Source organism: Saccharomycopsis crataegensis, assembly GCF_037102585.1.
Source record: "Saccharomycopsis crataegensis DNA, jcf7180000000083, whole genome shotgun sequence".
NCBI lineage: Eukaryota > Fungi > Ascomycota > Saccharomycetes > Ascoideales > Saccharomycopsidaceae > Saccharomycopsis > Saccharomycopsis crataegensis.
Window position 1 is genome coordinate 122168 of NW_027043828.1, and position 23152 is coordinate 145319.

Genomic DNA, 23152 nt, shown 5'->3' on the forward strand with positions numbered 1-23152 from the left:
TGTTGGGTTTTTAAGCGTTATTCTATGTTAGCCACAGATATGTCAACGATCACTTTCCCCACAAGAACTTTGGTGCCTTGGAGTCGTCATCATAATTAGAGAAAAAGCAGACACACACACAGACACTCAAAACAACAGCAACTGACAAAAAACCCTGTGATTGGAGGGACCTCCACTCAAAATAATTTCCCCAAATACTTTTTTGTTTCATCTTCGAAGACCCAATTTTTTTTGATTTGCTCGATCAGAAATTAAGCTTTTCTTCTTCACGTTGCTTTTTTGTGCTGCGCTGCTTTTTAATAGTTATTTTGCGAAGTGCAGTACAGTAACGTGCAGTGCTATACATGGAAGATGCATCGGTTTTCCGCCCAGAAGTAGTTACAAGAGAATACAAGAAGACGTGTGGGTTGGCAGGAACCCATATATATATATATATATAGATATAGATAAGAGGGGGAGGGGCAAAAAAAAACAACCCAACACATTGGGGAGAGACACCCTTCACAATAGAATAAGGAGCCAAGATACAAGAAACAGATATCGTTTCAGCTCGGATGAACAGCCATCCATACACAAGCACTGTGTATACACGCCGTTTAACATATATATATTAGATAATTTATTTTTTTTTTTCCTCGAGAAACAAACCATAAAAAAAAAAAAAATAATCCCACCACCATTCCCTGCCTTCTTATCAGCAAAAAACTTTATTTCCTGATTTCGCTTTTTTCTTTGGTTTGCGTTGCGTTGCTGAAACATGTCACATCACGTGTTATTGATTAAATGTGGTTTTTTTTGCTTGGCCAGAATAATGTGATGTACGCCCAATTGCTTCTTTCATCCGTAGATGCACGTAATATGCATACTGCAGTGCATTGGTGTGAAGTACCAGTGAGCGTGCGTATACGGGCATTATGTCGGCGCATGTGTATGCGTGCACTGTAAAACACTCAAGCGAGTGACAACCCGTCCGGTGTCTCCTGCGGTTTTTTTTTTTTTTCTAATGCGGAGGTCAATTTGGGATCAAACAGCCAAAATTATATAAATTATCATCGTTGGAACCCTCTCGGAGTAATGAAGCTTGCTCGGCTTGGCTGATTGTGATTTGTATTCCTCTCTTACTCTCATACTGTTATATATATATATACACATATATATATATATTTCGTGCGTCTTCTATTTTTGCCATCCATCCATTCCACCCCATTCCCGTCACTAGGCTTATCTGATTTTTTTTTTTTTTGCCTCACACCCACGTTGCCGAACGAGAATTTAATTAAGGCCGTACTCATTAATAATAATAATAAAAAAAAAAAGAAAAAGACCCTTCTGCTTTCTTTATTAATACTCGATATCCCCAAATTTTCTCTTTTCATTTATCATCAGATCAGATCAATCCATTGATTCTTATCTATAATAATGACCGACGTCAATAGTTACCAACCTCCAAGGGATCCTTATGCCCCATACGCTTCATCTCTTGACAACTCCCAATATCAATCTTCTTATCAATCCTTTGATCAACCATCAGTATCAAATCCTGCCAATTCTTCTTCTACTCCTTCTTCTTCTTCTTCTTCTTCTTCATCCTCGTCATCGTCTTCACAACTACCATTGCCATCGCTATCTAAATCAACTCTTGGCAACACCCCAGCTACCGGCTTTCCTTCGATGAACCAATCCTCTTATCCTTATCCTTCATCTTATCCTGGTTCTGCCTCCTCTGGTGATGCTGCTGCTGCTGCCGCCGCCGCTGCTTCTGCTGCTGCCGCTGCTGCCGCTGCTGCCGCTGCCGAAGCACAATATTTCCAGCAATACTCTGCTCCTCCAATGTTACCTCCTCCAGTGACAATGGGCCATCAATACCAAGGGTTTTCTCCTTATGGATACCCTGGCCATCCTGATCCAAGATACTCTCTTCCTCCAGCCCATGACATGCTCATGCAATCAGGAATAGCTCCTCCTCCTCCTCCTCCTCCTCCTCCTCATAATCATCATCATCATGCTCCTCCACCACCAGGAATGTACGGGACCGCCGCCCAATTGGGTGCGATCCCAGTGGTATCGCCGCCAATGATTGGCGATTCGACCCCATTACTGCCAGGGGGAGGTGAAAAGAAGAAGAGACCAAGAAGAAAACACGACGAGATCGAACGTATCTATTTGTGTAATTGGAAAGGATGCTCCAAAGGTTACGGGACCCTCAACCACTTGAATGCCCATGTCAACACCCAGAATCACGGAGAAAAAAGAAGACCTGAAGAGTTCAAAGAAATCCGTGCCAAATTGAGGGAACGTAAAAAGAAGAACCAAGAGTACAACCGTTTGCAACGTCAAAAAAACCTTTCCAGCCCAACTTCTGGCATTAGTAATAATAATAACAATAATAACAATAACCCACCAGTGGCGTTACCATCGTTATACAATGATTTCCCTGAAGAATTCATCGAGTTCCAATCGAACGTTAGAATGTACTCTCAAGGTCCTTCGTCATCGTCAACATCGTCGCTTCCTCCACCATCGGCGTCTAATAATAACTATTCTTCTTTCAGCTATTCTCAAACTCCTGCCACTACCATCGCTTCGACCACGGGGTACGATGATTGGAAATCAGGAGCGTCTTCAGAACCTCTGGGATCACTTAGCCCAACCCATCATTCTGATTCAGAGCACGGTAGTCCACACTCGACTCCAACCCAACATGCCTCGGTGCCAAGTATTTACGCTTATGGTGCCCCTGCTTCTACTTCTTCTTCTTCTTCTACTGGTCCACTTTCCGGATCGAATTACTTGAGTTATGGCAACTATTCTGGTTCACTTTCAGAGCCAGATGGGGCATCTAGTGTCGGTGCTTCTCCAACATATCACCATCGTTGATATATTTTTTACATTTACATTCTTGCTGAAGATGTTTTCTTCTGGATTTTCTCTTTCTCTTTCTTTTTCTTTTTCTTTTTCTTTTTCTTTTTCTTTAATTTACTAAATGGGGTTCGTTCTTTCTTGGTTATTGTTTCGGTTGGGGTTGCTTATCTTTTCTCTATTGTACCTGTCTACTTATATGCTTTTCGGAAGCTTTTTTTTTTGGGGGAGATGAATATTATTTCCTAAAAAAAACTTCTGTTTGAACTTTTCCTGATTGTATTTATTCGTCATTATTTTTATTTCATTGTGTTTTGTCTTTTCTTTCTTTTGCATTGTTTCATCAATTATTATTCTAAGGTTTGTGCTTCAGTTGTTGGGGTTCTTATTTTTGATTTTTGGTTTCTTGTTTAATAATCTATAAAGTAATATTTCATTTTGATTCAAAATTTTTGATTGTAGAGTTGGTAAGGATTGTAGGATGAACTAATTGATACTAATATCGAAAGTAATACTGTACTGGCTCTACCAATCGACTGTATTGTATTTATTATCTTATATATCTTGATCTTACCATATATGTGATAATTTCTGGCTTAATCTTCTTGATTGGAGAATGCCGGGAAATTGTACTTAATAATAGTAATGTAATTTTTCTCAGCAATGGTTTCTCAATAACTGTCAGTATGGTTTCCGAGAGAGAAATTACAGTCCAAGAAAGCACCGCTTCCTTCAGCAATCATGAAGCATTGGGATAAATGAAGCATTCTCCCGTGTAGCACAAAAGGGGGGGTCCCGTTTAAAAGATTATATTATTATAATTTTAGACGTGCCCATTTATCTCCGGCTCTTTTTTATTTATCCATTGTCACCAACCACTATGGAGAGAGAGAGAGGGGGGGCATATATTTATTCACGACATGAATGAATAATAATAATAATAGCTTCTCGTAATAATAGCTTCTCGTACCAATAATAATAACAATGTACAGTCATAATTTATCTGTACAATTTGATTTACCCCATAACAACAGTAACAGTCACATCTCATTGTCCATGCTGATCCTTGACAGTAGCAGTAAGACCGTTATCTATCGTAATGAAACAAAAATCATCATCGCAATAATCATCATCTTTGTAACGATCATCGTATCGGTGGTGCAAAAAAATTAGTGTATTTTTCTGACGTCAAGAATTACGAATAATAACAATAATACCGTTTTTTTTGTTTGTTTGTTTGATTTGCCTCAAGTTTCATGTTCAAATTTCCCGGCGATCGATACGCGCAAAACCCGATTGATTGATGGATGGACTGGTTAGTTGATTGATTGATTGATTGATTGATTGTGTATCGAATTAAACAAATCAAAACAAGAGAATAAAAAAAAAAGAAAAAAAAAATGGGATCATTTTGACCATATATAGAAATAAATGATAAAAGGATTTTTTAAGTCTACGTGTTTTTCTTTTTCTCTCCATCAATCAATTGTCGTACGTACTATTTATTTATTCACTGTGCCACTATACGCTGGACAAATATTTGTTTCTTTTTATATGGGAAATCATCGGATCGTGAAGATTTTCTTGTATAATCTTCGTCTTTTTTTTTTTTCCTTTCTTTTCTTTGTTTTTTCTTGTATAATCTTGGTCTTTTTTTTTTTTTTTTTTGTATAATCTTAGCCTTCTTCATAGAAAATCATCTACTTTCAAATGCCAATAATCTTTGCATTTCATTTTCCTACTTCATTTCAATTAGAATGAATATATCTAGTTTCCACACAATTGGGGGGTAAGTAACTCTACTATAGTATAGTATAGTATAGTATGGCAGCAGCAGCAGTGATACGGCCGAATAAAGATAGGTAGATGACAATAATCAATAAATGTAGTTTGACGGTCCCGTGAATATGACCCCACTACTAAGGAACTTGAAACGTGAGCCGGCAAAAGAAAAACAAAAAAGATCAACCAAAACAAAATGGTGATGGTAAAATAACTAAATTAAATGGCATCCACACCACACCGGCGAGAACAACACAAAAAAGTTACGTGCAGAGGGCCACCAAGCGCAGATCCTCGCAAACAATAGGGGGCATAGAACAAAGACAACCACAACAAGTGAGTGGCTCGTAATAAATGAATTTGCCCAACAATAGTGAATTAATTAACTGAACACCACAATCTTCGTCGTAATAAGAACAACAACGCCAGATGCTTCAAACGTGCAAACTTTATTTTCAGGTCCGATTGATTCTGACTCGGACCGCAAATTGCAGTTTATTTTTTTTGACTCGGAATGAGCTTTTGATAACCATCACAGTACTGCGTAATTAAACATTTATATTTATTGCAAAGAAGCATGCTATTGTTACCACTACTACTACTACATTCACTGGAAAGTATATTTTATTTCCACTAAAGTACATTAATACTAAAGTATATTTACCCACTAAATAAATATACTTTCAATCTTATAAATTTCCATCTCGGCTTTATTTCAACCTCTAGTAAAAATTCTAACAAGTTCTAACAAATTCAAAATCTTCAAAAGCCACAAAAAATCATTATAAATAAATAAATAAATAAATAAATAAATAAATAAATAAATAAATAAATAAATAAATAAATAAATAAATAAATAAATAAATAAATAAATAAATAAATAAATAAATAAATAAATAAATAAATAAATAAATAAATAAATAAATAAATAAATAAATAAATAAATAAATAAATAAATAAATAAATAAATGAATCACTAAACAATAGTAATAATAATAATAATAATACATTCTAATCAAAGAAAAAAAAAAAACATCAGCAAAGCTCTGCTCTCCATCCCCCTTTCAAAAAACATACTCATCCTTCTCAATTTTATACTTCAATATATGGAAAATGAATCTCTTCCCATGGAACTCATTGTAGGTTTTACTGATATCACTGAACTTCTCATTATTGGCGATATCAAAATTCAAACTATCCCAATCAAGCCCATAACTTTTCAAATACTTGAGGTGCAATGGCATCCCATCGGCGGTATCAATCCTCGCCACCAATAACGGATCCTCCCCACTGCTTGGCCGATGGGTTTTGGTATCGCTCACCACAATCCATCTCCGTTGTAAGTTCTGGATCATCTCCACCACATCCTCCGATCGCTGCGGTCCCTGACAAAGCCCCAATAACGTATCCCCAATGATCGGGAACACAATCTTCGTGACAAACGCACTCCGCTCAAATAAATACTCCATCAACTCTAAGAATCGGGTCTTCACTTTCATCGCCAACTTCGCTTTCGTGAATAGTTTCGAGATCGTGATCAACACCACAATCAGGCATCGCGATTCCGAACATAAAAACTTGAGAAGCATCAACGGCACCCGATTGTGCATACGGATTTCCACGTAATTCTCCCCCGGTTCAAACCCTGCCCTCACCATGATCGCGTCAAATTCCTCGAATGAGAGCGCCCCAATGTAAAATGGTACCATCGGGGCGATAGAGTCCAAATCTAGCCCATACCCACGAATGCTACGACTCTTCCTCACCGATAAAAGCTTCATCACCGCAATGTCGATAGCGTACTTGAAGAAATACGTCACTTGCTTCGATAACAACAATTTGCAATTCAACACCACCACTGACACGTTATTATCGATCCCCAACTTGAGATATGCCGGCGATAAATATTTCACCGCCATCAGCCGGAATTCCGTCCGAGTCGAGTTGACGATATCCCAAATACTCGAGCATGAAAAAACCGTGTTTTTCGACTGGATCGTCCAAGAAATCTTTGCAAAAATGAAAAACCCAGTCTCCAGAATTAACAAATCCCCTGTAAATGACAACACCACCGCAATCCACACAATAAGCTCCAAATAAATACTGTCCTTTTGCAACCCCGTTACCAAATCTCCCAAATTCATGAAAAACACCATGAGCTTCGCCATGTCAAACGAGTCTTCCTTATCCGCCAATAATTCCATAAACGACACCATTTCCGATAAATAAATCTTCAAGAAATGATCGCTGATCCCCAAGGACCCTAACTGGCCTAATAATCTTAGCCCCTTCACTTGATAGACCGAGTCTTTATTGAACGCCAACGAGTACGACAATGACGTCAATGCCGATACCCAGGCGTCGCTTTGCACTCGGTGCAGGTATTCTGGCAAGCAAAGAATCTCAATCACCGCAGAATTGATAGTTCTCGAAGTAACAAAGTCCCCGTGGAATTCTTGGATGGTTTGTTTACCGAGCCCGGTGTTGGTCAACTCATCACTAAGGTTCAACCCGAAAATGTATTCGGCTTGCGACCCCCGAAGATCAAGGATTATCTTATCGATCACTTCGATAGAAGGTTTTTCAAAAAAATCCCCGTTGGTTCTAAGCGAGTTCAAGCAATTGATAAACAACGTCATAATCAGAGTCTTCACCTTGATGGTCCCGGTTCGATGATAAATCGAACAAATGTACATCACTTTCGGCAAGAATTGCTCGACAAAATATAAATTGTCAAATAATAAACTCAAACACGCCTCTAACAAAAACTCAATCTTGATCCAGTAAAATTCCATCCTTGAATGTTGATCACACATCGTCTTTGACAATTTGGTGCCTTCAAGCAATTGGTTGATGATAACAGCACAAACTTTTATAGAAGAGTTGACCGTGAGCAAACTCATCAATTTGTCACAGTCTGCTCCCGCAAAAATCAATTTCCGATTCAAAATTTCTCCAATCACGTCATCGACAATCATTTCCACCAATTGCTCATCACAAATCAAGTGCGACCAAATCTCCATATTGAAGGTCATGAAAACTCCTTGCGATTTAGGGAAATTCCTGATAATCGATAAAATAAAAGTATGAATGAGTTCAGGATCATCACTCAATTCCCCACAAACAAAATCAATCCACGGAGTAATGGTCCAAAAAATATCATAAGTCCCCGAGCCCAATCCTTGCCAGCCATCCCCGGCATTCATTACAAACACAAACGCCGACACAATCTGCCTAACTAGCTCAGGATTATCTTTGGCAACTCTAACAAATAAGCATCGAACCATCGTCAGACTCTTAGGAGGGGAAAACGCCGGACCAATCTCAAAGAACAACCCCGGGTCAGAAATCTTGATATGTTTGGCCACCATACATAATAAATCGTAAGCGTGTTTTCGTACTTCCGGATCATTGTTCAACAAACCAGTACCAATAGAGATTAACACTTCCCCTAAAAACTCTTTCATATCCACCACTTTCGAAGACTTCATTAATTGTCGCTGATTGTTGTACATCGTGGTTTGTGCTCCATTCAAACTCAAATAGAATGTTCTGATGATCTCCAGTCTCTTCAAACTCGAGAATTTCATCACCCTATCAAACAACCTCGAATGAGTTTGGAACGTTCCAATCATCCCTGGATCATTATCGAGTTCACGTAGTTCGGTCCAATCATTCAATGGCTCGATGTTCACGGTTTTCAAATATTTGGTCATCGTGCCAATTTTGAATTTCTTGGAATTGGCAAAACTGTACATGATATGACTATTGGTGAATTTCAAATTCATTGGTTTGACCTTTTCATTTTCAAACAATAAAATATCATTGATGAAATTTTTCCCACCGTTCACCACACTGTACGTCTGTTCAGACAAGTCTAAAGAGTTGATAATGTCATAATCTTCAAATACCGTCAAGAACGAGAACTTATTGAACCGGGGGTTCATGAATCTATGGTTATCCCCGGTTTGCGATAAGTCATCGATCATCACCGCCAACTCCCCAGAAAACACATCACTAACATTGACAATGAAAACCCCTCCACATTTGTCGGCAAGCTCATTGGAGGTGATCGACACAAGGTGGGTCATCATTTTTTCAAAACATTCAATACATTCTGGTTCATTATACAACGTACAATCAACAATAAGATAAAATTGTGACGTTGACATCTGACAAAGAGCTTGCAAGAACCGTGCTGCTAAAATCTTCGAATCAATGTGTTCATAATTCACAAACTCTTTTAAATTGAAAACAAACACTTGGTTACCATCTTTGGAAATCCCTTCTTTTAAAAACGACGCATTAATGATCTTTTCATAGATCGGGTTCTTGAGCGCTTCGCTCACCAATTGATATATTTCTGGATGCTTGTCTTTGTTGATTGCAATATAGTTAGCAACATCTGGATAATACGTGAAAAATTGAAGTCTGGTATTGGTGAATGATTCATCAAATGTTTTAAAATATTGATATAATTCAGAAACACGCCCTTTGTGATTCATCAATCCACAATTGAGCATACTATGTCGCAACTCCCTGGAATGTTCCACCGAAAAAGTGCAAAACACCCGAATGTCTTGCATGCTAACCAGAGACACATCACGTCCGCCAATTTCGGCATCTAAAAATTGTTTTGAGGCGGCGTCGATAACGAATTGTGATGTCTTGGCAATCAATACCCCAATTTGCGATTCGTGTCCTTTAATTGATGAAAACGTTGTGGCATCCAAAGAGTTATTCACTGTACTTTGTAAAGACCTCGTCAATATTATAAAACTCTTTTTGCGAGCAACCGTGACGTCCTTTTCCTTTACCAACCCAAGTTGTTCTGGATGCGCCACCGCTGGACAAATAAATCTCAGGAATAGGAAAGATTTCACGACATTCAAAGCCAAAGCATCGTCATTTGTCGATTCAAATACAACGGCTCTAATAGAAAAACAAATCGATTTGATGATTGGCGGCAATTTGTCAATCGAACCGCAAATGGTCTCTGTCAACAATCGATAGTACTTGAAAAAATTTGTCGAATGGTCCACTACCAGCTCACTATCATCAAAATACTCTTCCTCTTCAATTAAACGCTTCAATACAACACCAACGGTACAACGCAAAAACTCAGTTCCATAATCTTTGGTCACTAGCAGTAACAACTTAGTGGTGAAATTGTTTTTCCTAAAAAGGTCGATTGGTAGAGTTAAAGATTGCAAGTCATATTGGATCAATTTTTGCAAACAACCCACCAATTCCCCCGTCGCCAGCAACAAATGGTACATAGAATTTGAAACCCTATCCAATTCTTTAGGATCAACCACTTCTGAAATACCACCAAGTACGTCTAACCGGGTGATAGAGGACCTCATGAATTCATAAACATTGCCCTTGAATGACCCAAGATTAACAAATTCATCCCGATCAAAGATATTTTTGAAAATTTGTAAAAACGTAGTCTGAAGTTCAGAATTACTGTCAGTCAATAATGATAAAACATAATTTGAGCCAACATCGTAGTTCAATCGAATCAAGTTACTCAAAATACCAATTATTCTTTCCAGGATCTTTTTGTTTTCCGCGTCGCTGTATTTGACTTTTAGAAAATCATTATCATTATTGTTGCGTGAATCAGTCACAGTATTTTTGCCACCGTAAGCAGTTACAGGCCTAGTGTTCGAACTACCTGACGCCTTCATACTATCAAAAGTCTTTTTTAGAATCCGCATCAAGCTACTGTAATAATTTCCAAACATCAAAGATCTCACCGTATCCACCTCTACGGCAAAATTGATGTTGCTCTTGATAATAAACAATTTCGTAGTTAAAAGTTGCAAGCACGACAATAACTCCAAAACAATTTCCTTGTAAACATTTGTCATTTTGCCAATATAACCATCAATCTTCAGCTGGGGCACTGAGTTCACTTCCGCACACGATCTGCGCAATTTAGTAAAAAAATTGAACTCATTTCTGAAAAATGAAAGCATCAACCAATTCCCAAATATTTTTGTTAAAGCATTTTTCCACAATACATAACTCACATCCATTCTCAAAGAGTTCTCTTGCTTGAGCGCTGATGCCACAAATTTAATCACCAGCAACTTCATTTTGGAAAAATTGAGCGACATTTCCATTAATTGGGTTTCATTTTGGAATTTTTGAATTTTGCCATTTGTAAGCAACAGGTACTGATTTTTGACTATATCCACTAGACAATCCAATATTTGAAATATTCTGGTACTCTGGCCAAAAAGCACTAGTTCTGGTAGCCTTTTCAGTAACCTATCCAATATTGTTGCATATGAAGTGATGGTGCCAGTTTCTGTTGTACTAAGCATTCTGTGGGCTGCAGGCGCTTGAAGCTTCTGTAACACTTCATCAATAAGAATGTACAAATAAAATACAATATTTGAATGAAGTGATTCACTCAACAACGCTTCTGCAATCTTTCTTTTTTCAAATTGCGGTGAGCTCAATGTCCTGAACATTTTTTCAACAAACTTGAAATATGTGTCGTTTTCTTGTAGTGAGTTCATTTGATCGGTTGGTTCGATGGAAATATCTAAACCAGCGACAATTGCCATAAATGTAGAATAATTCTCAAATTTTACCAACTTTTCTTTATCAGTAATGAATTCTTCGTTGAAATAGCCTTCAATTTTCTCTGATATCAATACTGCCACGTCATCCAATGCCTCAGTTTTGCGAGGAACATTATTCATAAATAACTTTTTCGCTTTATTGAACATGTACCTTTGACCTCTAATAATAACCGATTTATCTGTAGCAATAGCTTTCATAAACTCGGCATTCACTTTCATCAAAACATTTGACTTGATACTTGACTCTTGATTTAAAACAACTACCCATCCTTTCAATAAATCTTTGAAATGGGTATAACTTTCGGAGGTTGCTCCGCACAAATAAACATAACAGAACAGCTCTGCCACCTTGGTAGCTTCCCAATTTAATCGTGATCTCCTATGAGACAAGTCAGAGAAATATCTAGCTCTATCAATTTTTCCTGGATATAAACTTATAAACTTTACCATATATTCGAACACGAAGACAATCTGTCTGGTATTTTGATGAGTTCCTTCCAAAGCGTGTCTTAAAAGAAGATTCACGATTTTCGTGGTGAAATTTAGATTAGCAGAAAACATGTAGTATCTATACCCTGCCAAAAGAGTTTCATTGGATAACAAGTTCAACAAAAAATTGATTGATTTTTCTGAACACATAACATCGTGGTCAAAGAGACCTCCCATAATGGCATCACCAAAAAAAAATCCTCTATCTGAAATTTCGTCAGTGACCTCATCGAACAAATTTTCATCAGATAATAAAACCAGATCTTTTACAAATAACGGTTCAGATTTCAACAATTCAATGGGCGAAACGTTCAATATATCAACAGAAACTTGATACACTCTTCTTGACAAGAATCCAGGAAACGTTAAAAAGTTTTCATCTTCAATAGTGGCATCCTCGAAATTAGGATCAGTTAATTGATTACCTGTTTCATATTTTTTATTTCCTTTCAAATGTTTTTGAATACGATTACCTGAGTTATGTAACGAGAAACCAAAATGCATATTAGAAGTGGATTTATTTGGTGTTGTGGAGTTTGTAGTGTCCTTATTGCGACTATCTTGAGGACCAAGAATTTGATACTCTGATAAATGTGCCCGCTGGGTTGGATATTTCATGAAATGCCTCATATGTGATTTTTCTGTCAACTTCATGGTTTTAACAAGATCAGTTCTGGTAGTGATGAAATTCTGGAAATATTCAATGTTATAGAAATATTTTTCCATAAGAATCAACCCAAGTTTATTTGACTGTAACTTTTTAATGGCACAAGTGATAATATAGTACCCATATAAATCTACCTTTAAATAGTTCTTGATGTAGTAATCGAAAACAGGAAAAATCTCTTCTGGAGCTAACATGAAAATAAAAGTGATGAAATCAATCTTTGATGATTCCACTAAAGAGTTTTCTGTTGTGCTAGTGGAAACACTAAAGCAAACATCTTCGATAGCCTCAAATACCTTGAGCATGTATTTTCTTGTGAATAAAACAAGAGGGTGCTGAGGTTCCAACGGTTCGACATGAACCGCCACACCGAGAAGAATAGAATAACACTTGAGAATAAGGTGTTTGTCATCAATAGAAGTTACTTTCTCAAGGTCGGCTAATTTGGCTAAAACTGTAAACATTTTCGTTTCGGCAGAATCTAGTTGTTCAGGAAACTCGGACATATGAAGACTCTCCTTGTTGTTGGAAGCAAATTGCAAGAACTTGGCCATAACTTGCGGTTTAAAAGAAACGTAAAGCGTTAGAACCCCATAGCTTAGCATCGGTAACATGTGATGGATAGGCTTTTTTGGCAGATCTAATTTCTGTCTCAAGAACAAATGGTAAACAAGCTCAAAGACCTCTCTTGTAGTTTCATCATTAAAATCATAAGCTAAAAATTCTGTAGGAGATTCTCGCATCCATTTTGAGATCGGTGCGATCCCAAAGACAGTGGTAGCAAACTGACAGGAAGGACTTGCTTTAAATCTTCTGATAGTTCCCATGGCACTTTTAATTTGGATAGACATAACCCCAGTTCTTGCCGACAAAGCAGTAGCACATTCCAAGAATCCGTACTTTGATTTCGATTCTAACAATACTATACCAGCGTCCACGCTAGAGGCGCCGTCATCGGTCACATTACGACTGAAAGTAGTGACGAACACCTTGGTGACAATCTGACCGTAAGTGACACGATCTATCTCGTTTATGAATTTCAATGCCAGGAAAGCGTAATTGTCGCTAACGATTGTGCCATGCTGGTATATCATCGGACTTTCCTTAGGGACAATGTTGAGGTAAATCGACAAATATAAACGGGTGTCATGACAGGAATGACATTTCATGAGCTGCTCAACCAAACCGAGAGTGATTTCATACGGTAGGGTTCTTTTTGGAGTACCAACAGCCTCCATCAGATCAACAAAGCTGTTCATACAGTAAAGAATGAGAAAACTAGTCGACTCATTTCGGTCATATTGACGAAGTAGCCGGAGAAACTCGGTTAGAATATTCTGTATTTCCACTGTACCTAAACCAGCAATCATATTATTGATAGCCACCATCAGCTTGTCAGCTATGGCGTCATCAATGTTCATTTCTTCCAGCATGAATCTCTCCAATAACGCCTCGAGCCGGTTGAACGAGGCACTGACAAATTTCGACACACATGCCGGGGGCTCTGACATGGTCGAATAGCACTTTGAAATATAATTCTGTTAGTCACACCTTTGTTCTGCTTTTCAACTCTCGACCTGCTTTGTTTTTTTTGGTAGCCTTGCCGACCATTTGAATGTTTAATGTCAATTTCCGTGGTGTCAAAAAAAAAAAACAAGAAAAAAACGGCTTTGGCTTAAGTGCGCTTAGCATCAAAATAGCAGAGTTTATTGGTGTTAGAACTCGATATAATACAAAAAAGTGATAAATAACATTTAAGAAAGACAATAGTAGTACAAAAAAGACACAAATAACACAAAGATAAGCAAAAACACCCAAGTAAAGCAAAAAAAAGATCCAATAAAGTAAAAGTAACAAAGATAGATAACAAGAAGATAGAAGGAAGAAGCCATTTTCCCTGAATTACTCAAAACATATGTGCCCAAGTTCTTTCTTTCAATTTTAATGCGTGATACATCATCTTCGTAAAAGGAGATTTTTTGAATTCTTTATTTTTTTCCTCTCCAAAGCTAATGTTTTTATCCAACTCCAAATTCAAAACTTCAAGGGATAATCCAGCATCCAGTAAAGCCTTCTCGTGCAAATACTGGATATCTTGTCCTTGATATCGTTTTGCACTGAATATTTGTACAGCCACAGATTGGATTTCATTAATTGTTATCACAGTTTCCAAACTTGTTTCAGGCAGTTCACACAACTCAAGGCAACGATCTTTGATCAATGGAAATACCAATTCAATGATACTTCTGTCAATGGTGGCCATATGGTTCATCAACTTCAAATACCTTGATCTCCATCTTGGGTTCAATGACTTGAGACAAAATAATTTAGCAATGCAGACCAAAGTAACATTTGCAGCGTTTCTTTTAGTCAACAAACAATCAACTAAAACAACGGGAATCACCGCACCATCACCAAGATTTTTCAAAACAAGAGTCTTATTATCAAATCCCGCCTTGACCAACATCCCCCGTAATTCTTCCGATTCATCAACAGTAATATAGAATGGCACCATTGAACACAAGGAGTCCATTTCAAAAGGTTTCCCAGTGTTCATTGCAGCCTTCTTGGCACATAACACTCTCACAATTGCCATACTACTTCCAATTTTATAAATGGCACCTCTGCTGATGCCTAGAGATAAGGATCTCACGATCGAGTGGATATAGAATAGTTCAGATGACCACATAAGCAGATATTGTGCTTTAGTCATGAATTTTAGCATAATATCTTCTCCCCTAGTGGCATTTCTTGCTAAAACATCCCACATTCTTGCATTATCAAAGAATCCGCGGTTATTCATGGTCACAACTATATTACCCAAGAGCATGAAAGAAATTTCAAATAGCAAAACATTGTTGTAATAAGAGAGAGTAAGTGAAATCCAAAGAGTAATTGGAAAGAACAGCGAATCATCCTGTAATCCATTAAGGACTCTTCCCAACTCCGCAAGGAACACGGCACAAGTACCAAATGAGAAAGTATCAGTATCAATCAATTCCAAGTAGCTGCAAAGCTTGAGGAAATACCTTTTAACCAAAAGGTCTGGCGCCCCAAGACTATACAAATGCGACAATAATCTAATACCTTTTGCTTGAAAGACAGCATCATCCTGCTTCACAAGATCATGTGCCAAATATGACAATTGTGTCGACCAGATATCATTCAATTTGGATCCCCTATATTCTGGAAGCCTAAGAGGCAAAATTAATCTGCCAAGAATCACTCTGGAGGCAAAGTAATCGTTGTGGTATTCAGAGGGTTTTGCAAAGTCTAAATCAAACATGTTTGGAATATTAGTGGAGTTTATTCCAAAAGTGTTACTTTCTTGCTTGTTGCTCGATTCCACTTGTGACAATAATACTTTTTTGCTTTTCTCACTCAAAAATTTATTATTTGCTAAAGTATTCATGATATTGACACTGATTTGTTTAATGAGAACCTTAACGGAAGTTGGTCCCTCTCTATAAAAAACTGCAACAACATATAACAATTGCGGCAAGAATTTCTCAACAAAGTAAAGCTTATCAAAAAATATGGAAACACATATTTGTAACAAGAAATCAACCTTAAACCAATATAAGTCAATTCTCGCCTGTTGACCTCTAATACTTTTAGGGATTTTACTGCCTAGAATCAATTGGTTCAAGACAGCACTGCAAACCTTCATTGTTGGGTTGAAAGACATAAGAGCAACTAGATTATCGTATTTGATCCCCGAAAATTGCCGGTTCAATCCTTCATTAGTAATTTCACCAACAATCATTTCCACAAAGTCACTCTCATTTACTAATTTATTCCAAATACCATTATTCAATTCAGTCAAGTCGGCATTGTCTACTGGAACACTTTTAACAATAGCAGAGATAAGCCCACGAATCATTTCAGGACCATTAACCTCATAGTTCACAAAAACGTGAGTATATGCATATTTGATCCATGGCTCAAGAATTAGATATAAATTATTTGAGTTGACAGAATTATCGTTTGTGCTGAAAATGTAGACAAATGCAGAAATGATGTCTTTTGTTAACTCGGGATATTTATCAGCCAAGCTTCTAGAAATCGAAGACACCATCAACGGACTCTTCGGAGGTGCGAATGCTGGACCAATTTCATTAGCTGTAGAATTTTTATCATCGGATGCCAAAGAAGTTTCAAATTCATGCAGTAAATCGTAAGCATTTCGTCTAACCTGCTCGCTATCAGATAGTAATGCCAATCCAATCATTATAAACACTTCACCAAGCAATTCTCTGGTTGCCACCGTTTTCTCTGCTAAACTCCATTTTCTTTTCTGGTTGTAAAAATTAAGTTGGTAACTCCCCAAGTTCAAGTAAAAAATTCTAATAATTTCTGATTTTTTGAAACTTGCAAACCTCAACTCCCTATCCAACAACATTGAATGAACTTCAAATGATTCAGAGAGGCCATTTGTTTCATCAATTTCTTTCAAATCTTTCCAATCAATAAGCCGTTCAAAATTGACAATCTTAAAACTCTTGGTGAATATTCCAATTTTCACTTTCTTCAGTTCTCCGAGACTATATATAACATGAGTCTCTGTCAAACGCAATTGAACAGGGAAAGTAACGCGATCTTTCCCACCCACTGACCCCCGGTTTTCATAATAAACAATATCTTGAATATATTCCTTACCTCCAGAGCTGACGATATATACCCATTCAGGTAAATTGAAAGATTCAATAATCTTGCTATCTTGAAAAGTGGATAAGAATGTTAATTTAACATGTTTTGGATTTAGGAATTTATTCAGAGATAATGCACGTGCCTCGAGTCTGGCAATCAAGTCTGGTGCAAAAACACTACTGACATTGACATAGAACACCCCAGCACATTTCTCTGCCAATTCGTCGGGGGTCAAACGACATAATAAATCAATCATGCAGCCCAAAGTCTCAGTAACAGTTGGCTTGTTGTACAAGGTACAATCAAAAACGACGTAATACGTAGAGGTTGCGGTTCTACTCAATGACTGTAAAATTCGGGAAAAAAGAATTTTTGGATCAACATCAAGATCGTTAAAGTAAGAGAAAGTTATAGCGAACACTTGAGTCCCATCTTTAGCCACACTTTCAGTAAAATATTTTGAGTTGATAATTTCCTCAGTCAATGGATTATTCAATGACTTTTTGATAATATCATACAATTCAATGTATTTATTCTTGTTAATCCTGATGAATTCTGCAACCTGAGGAGTAAATTCGAGATATTTATAGCCAAGAGAAGCAAAAAATGTATCCACAACCTCATAGTACACCAGCTTACTTTCCATCTTATCAATCATAACAAAGGTTGGTGAAACAACATGTTCTCTTATGGCTTCCGAATGTTCAACGACAAAGGTGTACATGATCTTGAAATGTTTGAAGTCAAACCCTTTTGGAGCCCCAGAATCTTTAACTGCCAATTCACATACATCAGACACAGAAATTGCATCCACAAATCTAGAAATTTTATCTACCAACGCATGCATTTCGAGCTCTTTTCCTTTTAATAAAGGAAATTTCTCAATGTTCAAAGTGCCATTACTCGCATTTTGCAAGGCCTTAGTGAGTAATACAAAGCAGCGCTTCGCTTCAGGAGAAGGCCCGTAGTTTATGAATCCCAATTCCTCTGGGTAGGCAATAGCAGGACACAAAAACCGCAAAAAGAAGAAAGTACTAATGATGAGCAAACATAGGCTCTCATCTTTGGTATATTCATACACGCAGCTTCTCAAAGTGTAACATGTTGCTCTAATAATCAACGGAACCGAATCAGCAGACTCACAGATGCAATCCACAAGATTAGTGAAATAATGGAAAAATTTTCCTGAATCTTCATTGCTTATCCCATCACTACCTTGGAAGAATTGATCAACTTCAAAATAATCTTCATTGATAATAATTTGATCCAAGAGTCCGCCAATTGTATTTTTCAAATATTCACTACCAAAATTTTTTCCGACTAAAGATAATAATTTAGTAGTCAAATTATTTCTTCTCAATATATCCAAAGGTTTCAAGCCAATCTTGAGTTCGTAATTGATCAAAGTCCTCAAAACATCATGTAGAAAACCACCAGCCTCGGTGACCACAAGAATAGCTTGACTAACTCTATCCATTTCTGATGCGTTCACAGTATTTCTAAAAGCAATCAATAAATCCGGCGACAGTAAGCCTTTGAAGCAAAATTGGTGGAAGTCCGCAGAATGTGTACTCTCTTCCACTGCCTTTGCCCTCAGTTGATCTAAGAAAATATGTTTGAAGATTTGTATAAAAGCATCTTTAATGACGGGGTTTTCATCCGTGATCACAGGTAAAACATACCATGATGCAATTTCGTAATTGGCTTTGACCAAGTTCCCAATAATGCAAATACTGTGCTGGATAATTTTCTCGAGTTCAGCTTTATTAAAATCAGAAATAGCAGCTTGGTGTCCAGAATACTTGTGATGGATTGCTTTATGGGACGATTTCTCACAGGAGTCGTTCAAGCATTTCCGCAAAATTCTAATCAAAACATTATAGTAATTTCCGAACATAACATTCCTAAAAATTGCCACTTCTTTTTCATAATTGATATTACTCCTAATAATTGGCAATTCAACAGTCAAAAAGGTCAAACATGACAAAATCTCTATGATAATCTCTCGATACAAATAATTAATATTAATGATGAAAGATTCAGATCTAGGAACGCCACTACTGCTGATCATAGAATTGAAGAAATTTGGCTCATCTTTAAAGAAAGAAGTTTCTAGCCAATATAGCATAGTCTTAAGAATACTATTCTTGTACATCAAGTATGTTCCATCAATTCTCAAATCTTTTCTAAATTTCATGGTGATATGCAAAAATCTCAGCACAGCAAGTTTCAATTTGGCAAAATTGGTGATGGCTACAGGCTTAGAGCTGTTAGCTATTTTGTAAGAAGAGTTGTTTGAAAATAAACGACACTGATTCTTGACGATATCAATCAAAGTTTGAGAAATCTTAACGATACTCCAACTGTTTTGAAATATAACCATCGGCAGTAATCTTTTGAATAATTTTTCGAGGACAACTGTATTAATGATTATCAATTCGGACTCTCTAGTTGACAATATTACAGTCTCAGACTTTGTCTTCAAGCGCCCAAACTCTTCTAAAAATTCACAATATATGACGAAGGCTAAATTCTGGTGTAATTCTTTTGATAAGATTTGTTCAGCAATCGCTCTTTTCTCTGGATCAACTGCACCTAATGATTTAATTAATTCCATGATAAACTGTAGAATGCGAGTATCTTTGATAAGGTTATATGCATCGTATGTTTCTGACGGGATTTCAAATCCAAGTACAATTGCCAAAAATGTCGAATAGTTTGATAACGAGGTCAACTCCGCACGAGTCAAATTATTAACAGCCAAGAAATCTAGGAATTTTTGAAATGACCTTTCCACTGCATTATTCAATCCGTCGGTATTTTTTTCAACTAAATTATTGAAAAAGTTAACCATTTTCTTTTGCAAATATTTCAGACTCTTGATAATTACGTCATTATCTTTCCCTATGGCCTCCAAGAAATTCCAGTTCACAGAACTTCTCACTTTCTCGCAAACAGCATAATCTTGAGAAAAAAAATCCGCAAATAAATTTATAATATTTTTGACACTGTAATATGTTTCAGCAGTTGCAGCGCATAAAAACACATAGAGAAATTCCTCAATTTTTTTCGCCATCAAAATCATGTTTTTGGCTCTATCGGAATCAAGATCATCAAAATACATTTGGATATCAATCTTTGAGGAATATTTTTCAAAATAAACATTCAAGTAATCTAAAAGAAAACCAAAATGGTGAATGTTCTTCTGGATGTCATGTAGGGAATGATCAAGTATCATATCAAGCCATTGAGGAATAAAACAAAGATTATATAAGAACACATAAGCGACATAATTTTCAAGGGCCACTGAGTGGTTAATATGCGCCAAAATTATCTTGGTGCCGCAGTTGAAGCAAGAGTATTGAGGATCGAAGACTGCCGCGAATGATAGAGGTGCCACCACAGGACCAACATTTGAAAGCTTATCAGCGACATTTAAAAGATCGGGATTTTCCATAAAATCTGCATCGGAAACACAAAACGGATCAAAATCAAACATACATTGAGGTGCAGGCAATACAACACCAAGAGAGATATCAAAAATCCTTCTGCACAAATAACCGTCATTTCTAAGAATTGTTAAACAGTCTTGTTGGTCTGAATTCTCAATGGAAGAAGCGATAGTACTTGCTGCGGTGGTTGAGATGGGTATTGTGCTGTTATTGGTATAATTGTTATTATTATTATTGTTGTTGTTGTTGTTGTTGGTGGTGGTGTTGTTGTTGTTGTTGTTGCTGCTAATGTTACTAGATCCACTAAGAGAGCCAAAAAGATGGCTTGCTTTTCTATTCATTGACGTGGACTCAATTATGCTGGAAGCTTGATGAGTAGTTGATTGTTTTGAGGAAGAGCTGGACGGAAAAATCGGCTGGTTCAATATTGGAACATCCAGCAAGTCCGCTTTCTGGGAATCAGCATAGTCAATGAATACCATATAGTCCTTTTTAGTTGCGCTCATTATTTCGGAGATACGAAGGCCTCGTTGGAAGAGTTTCGTTGTTGCCTCAGTACTAAAAAATACTTCTTGGATAATGGCTAAACCCCCACTCAAACTACCAAGCTTTTTAACTACCGAGATAGAAATGTAATAAGAGTATAAATCATCAGCTTTAAAATTTTCCAAAGAGGGAGCAAATAAGGGCAACAGGATTTGGGGAAGTAATAGGATATAGTTAGCCCAAAATTCTATTTTAATATGTTCAATCAATGAGTTTTCGATAACAGTGGTTGACATCCTGTTTAGAATGTCTTTGACCTTGTTATGAACAACGGGGAAGTACTTTTTCACAAACAAAACTGTGGGGTTTGATGGATCATGGCTGGCAATTGATCCTGCAGTAGATGCAAGAAGAGTAAAGCACTCTAGGATTAAATATTTTTGATGAATGGATGTAACCACTTCCGGTCCTACAACTTTCAATAATAGATGAAACATTCGAAGTTCATGTGAGTTCACATTCAATTGCTCTTTCTTTTCCTTTGGCAGGCCTTCAATTTCAATATAGCTTTTAAATTTCTTAAAAACCGCGGCATTCATGGCAATTAATGAAAACAATGACCTGTAATTGAAAGCTTTTGCTAAAGGTGGAATACTGGACGCTGTTTTGGAAACTATCGGTTCTAATATTTCAAAAATCCCAAAAAGGTCAGGTCTATTTAAAGTAGATTTGATATAATCTTCAGGATAGTTTCTGGCATATGTGGTTACCAACCCAGAGATAAAATAGCTGTAAACTTGTATGAAAAGCTCTGACTTCTTGACTTTTTTAAATAGGTCAATTGAACACTGCGTCAAATAGTCACTGGATGTGCTGGCTTGGAAAAGTGAACTCAATTCAAAATAGCCATACTTCAATTTTGAGTCAATCATGCAATAAATTAAATCTTTATCTGGAAGCGCATCCTCGAAGAAGCTCAACATGGTGGCACGAACATAATCAAAGAACTCCAAACCACTGATATCGGCAATAAATTCAAGAATACTGTGGATATGTAAGTCGCAAGACACGTCATTGTTGTTCTGATGAAGAGCAGTTCTGATGTCGGATGAGGAGTGATCAAATGGAATATCCAAGAAAGCAAGAATGACCATTTTTGATTCGTAGCAGCTCTTCGCTCTGAGCAAATTCGGTATCAATTGGCTCAACAATTCAGTGTGTATGAGGCCCTTATATTTCCCGGTTGACTTGTAGTCTCCAAGCTTTGTGACATAATCGCTCATTAGTTTAATAATTAGAAAAGTTTGTTGTTCGTCATTTTTGAACTCCAATAAGCAATGACAGAAGCATTGGAGAACAGTATTTAATTGTTGGGGTTTATTAAAAGAGAATATTAAAGATGTTGTCAGCAAATACAATGTGTCAGCGCCAGCGACCAACACGCTAATATTTTCATTGACAAAGCTTTTGAGAACATTTATAAGTTTCTTGAAACTCGCGTTTATTATTGGCTCCATATATGATTTCTCAACAGGAAGCTGGTCAGATGTCGTTGTCATTGCTTTTGGCATTAGATAAATCTACCAATGATAAGCTGCTGACAGACGATTAGTATAACAGAATGAAATAGTGCAAGTATTGAGAGGCAGAAAACAAAGATTAAAATCTTTGTGAGAGGTTTAATTGTTAGATTTAGACAGACATACGATAACTCATGGGGCTGATGACAGTGACAAAATAATATGTCTTGTATACATCTAATTACAATCGCCGGTACGGGTTTTTTGTGAGATTTCTCAAAATTTCGGTTCTGGTCACGAGCCCTGTAGCACTTGTTTGTTATTTGTTATTATATATGAAACCGTTCATATATCGATATTATTATGAACAGGAATATTATTCTATGTTTAAAGAAGATGGAGAGAGGTTTCTAGTTCGTGCAGTTTTTTTTTTTGAATCTTTGTTTTAAAGAAGATGGTGGTATTATGTTTTATCTGTGGTCAGCCCCACAATAATATTAGGGAATTCCCATTATATCCGACCACAAAGTATCAATATCATATAAAGTATCATATTAGAGATCAAAGCTTATCCTAAATATTTTAAGTTTTTTAATTCAGAGGGAATCTAATCCACTGATCATTTATTAACTCTCACATTCACACAGG

At 36.9% G+C, this 23152-nt stretch overlaps 3 protein-coding genes across 3 annotated transcripts; 1 reads left to right on the forward strand and 2 right to left on the reverse strand. All coding sequences in view use genetic code 12, as the record gives it.

Annotated features, from left to right (window-relative positions):
* Window positions 1-1419: 1419 nt before the first annotated feature.
* On the forward strand, window positions 1420-2877 carry DASC09_028990 (uncharacterized protein; the record flags this gene model as incomplete). The annotated part of the gene is made up of 1 exon (XM_064996502.1): window positions 1420-2877. One exon carries the CDS (start codon window positions 1420-1422, stop codon window positions 2875-2877), a length of 1458 nt encoding a protein of 485 aa, XP_064852574.1.
* Window positions 2878-5705: 2828 nt separating this feature from the next.
* Window positions 5706-13907, reverse strand: DASC09_029000 (uncharacterized protein; the record flags this gene model as incomplete). Its single annotated transcript, XM_064996503.1, has 1 exon — window positions 5706-13907. One exon carries the CDS (start codon window positions 13905-13907, stop codon window positions 5706-5708), a length of 8202 nt encoding a protein of 2733 aa, XP_064852575.1.
* Window positions 13908-14302: 395 nt separating this feature from the next.
* Window positions 14303-22543, reverse strand: DASC09_029010 (uncharacterized protein; the record flags this gene model as incomplete). The annotated part of the gene is made up of 1 exon (XM_064996504.1): window positions 14303-22543. The coding sequence occupies one exon, from the start codon at window positions 22541-22543 to the stop codon at window positions 14303-14305; it is 8241 nt and encodes a 2746-aa protein (XP_064852576.1).
* Between the last annotated feature and the right edge of the window lie 609 nt (window positions 22544-23152).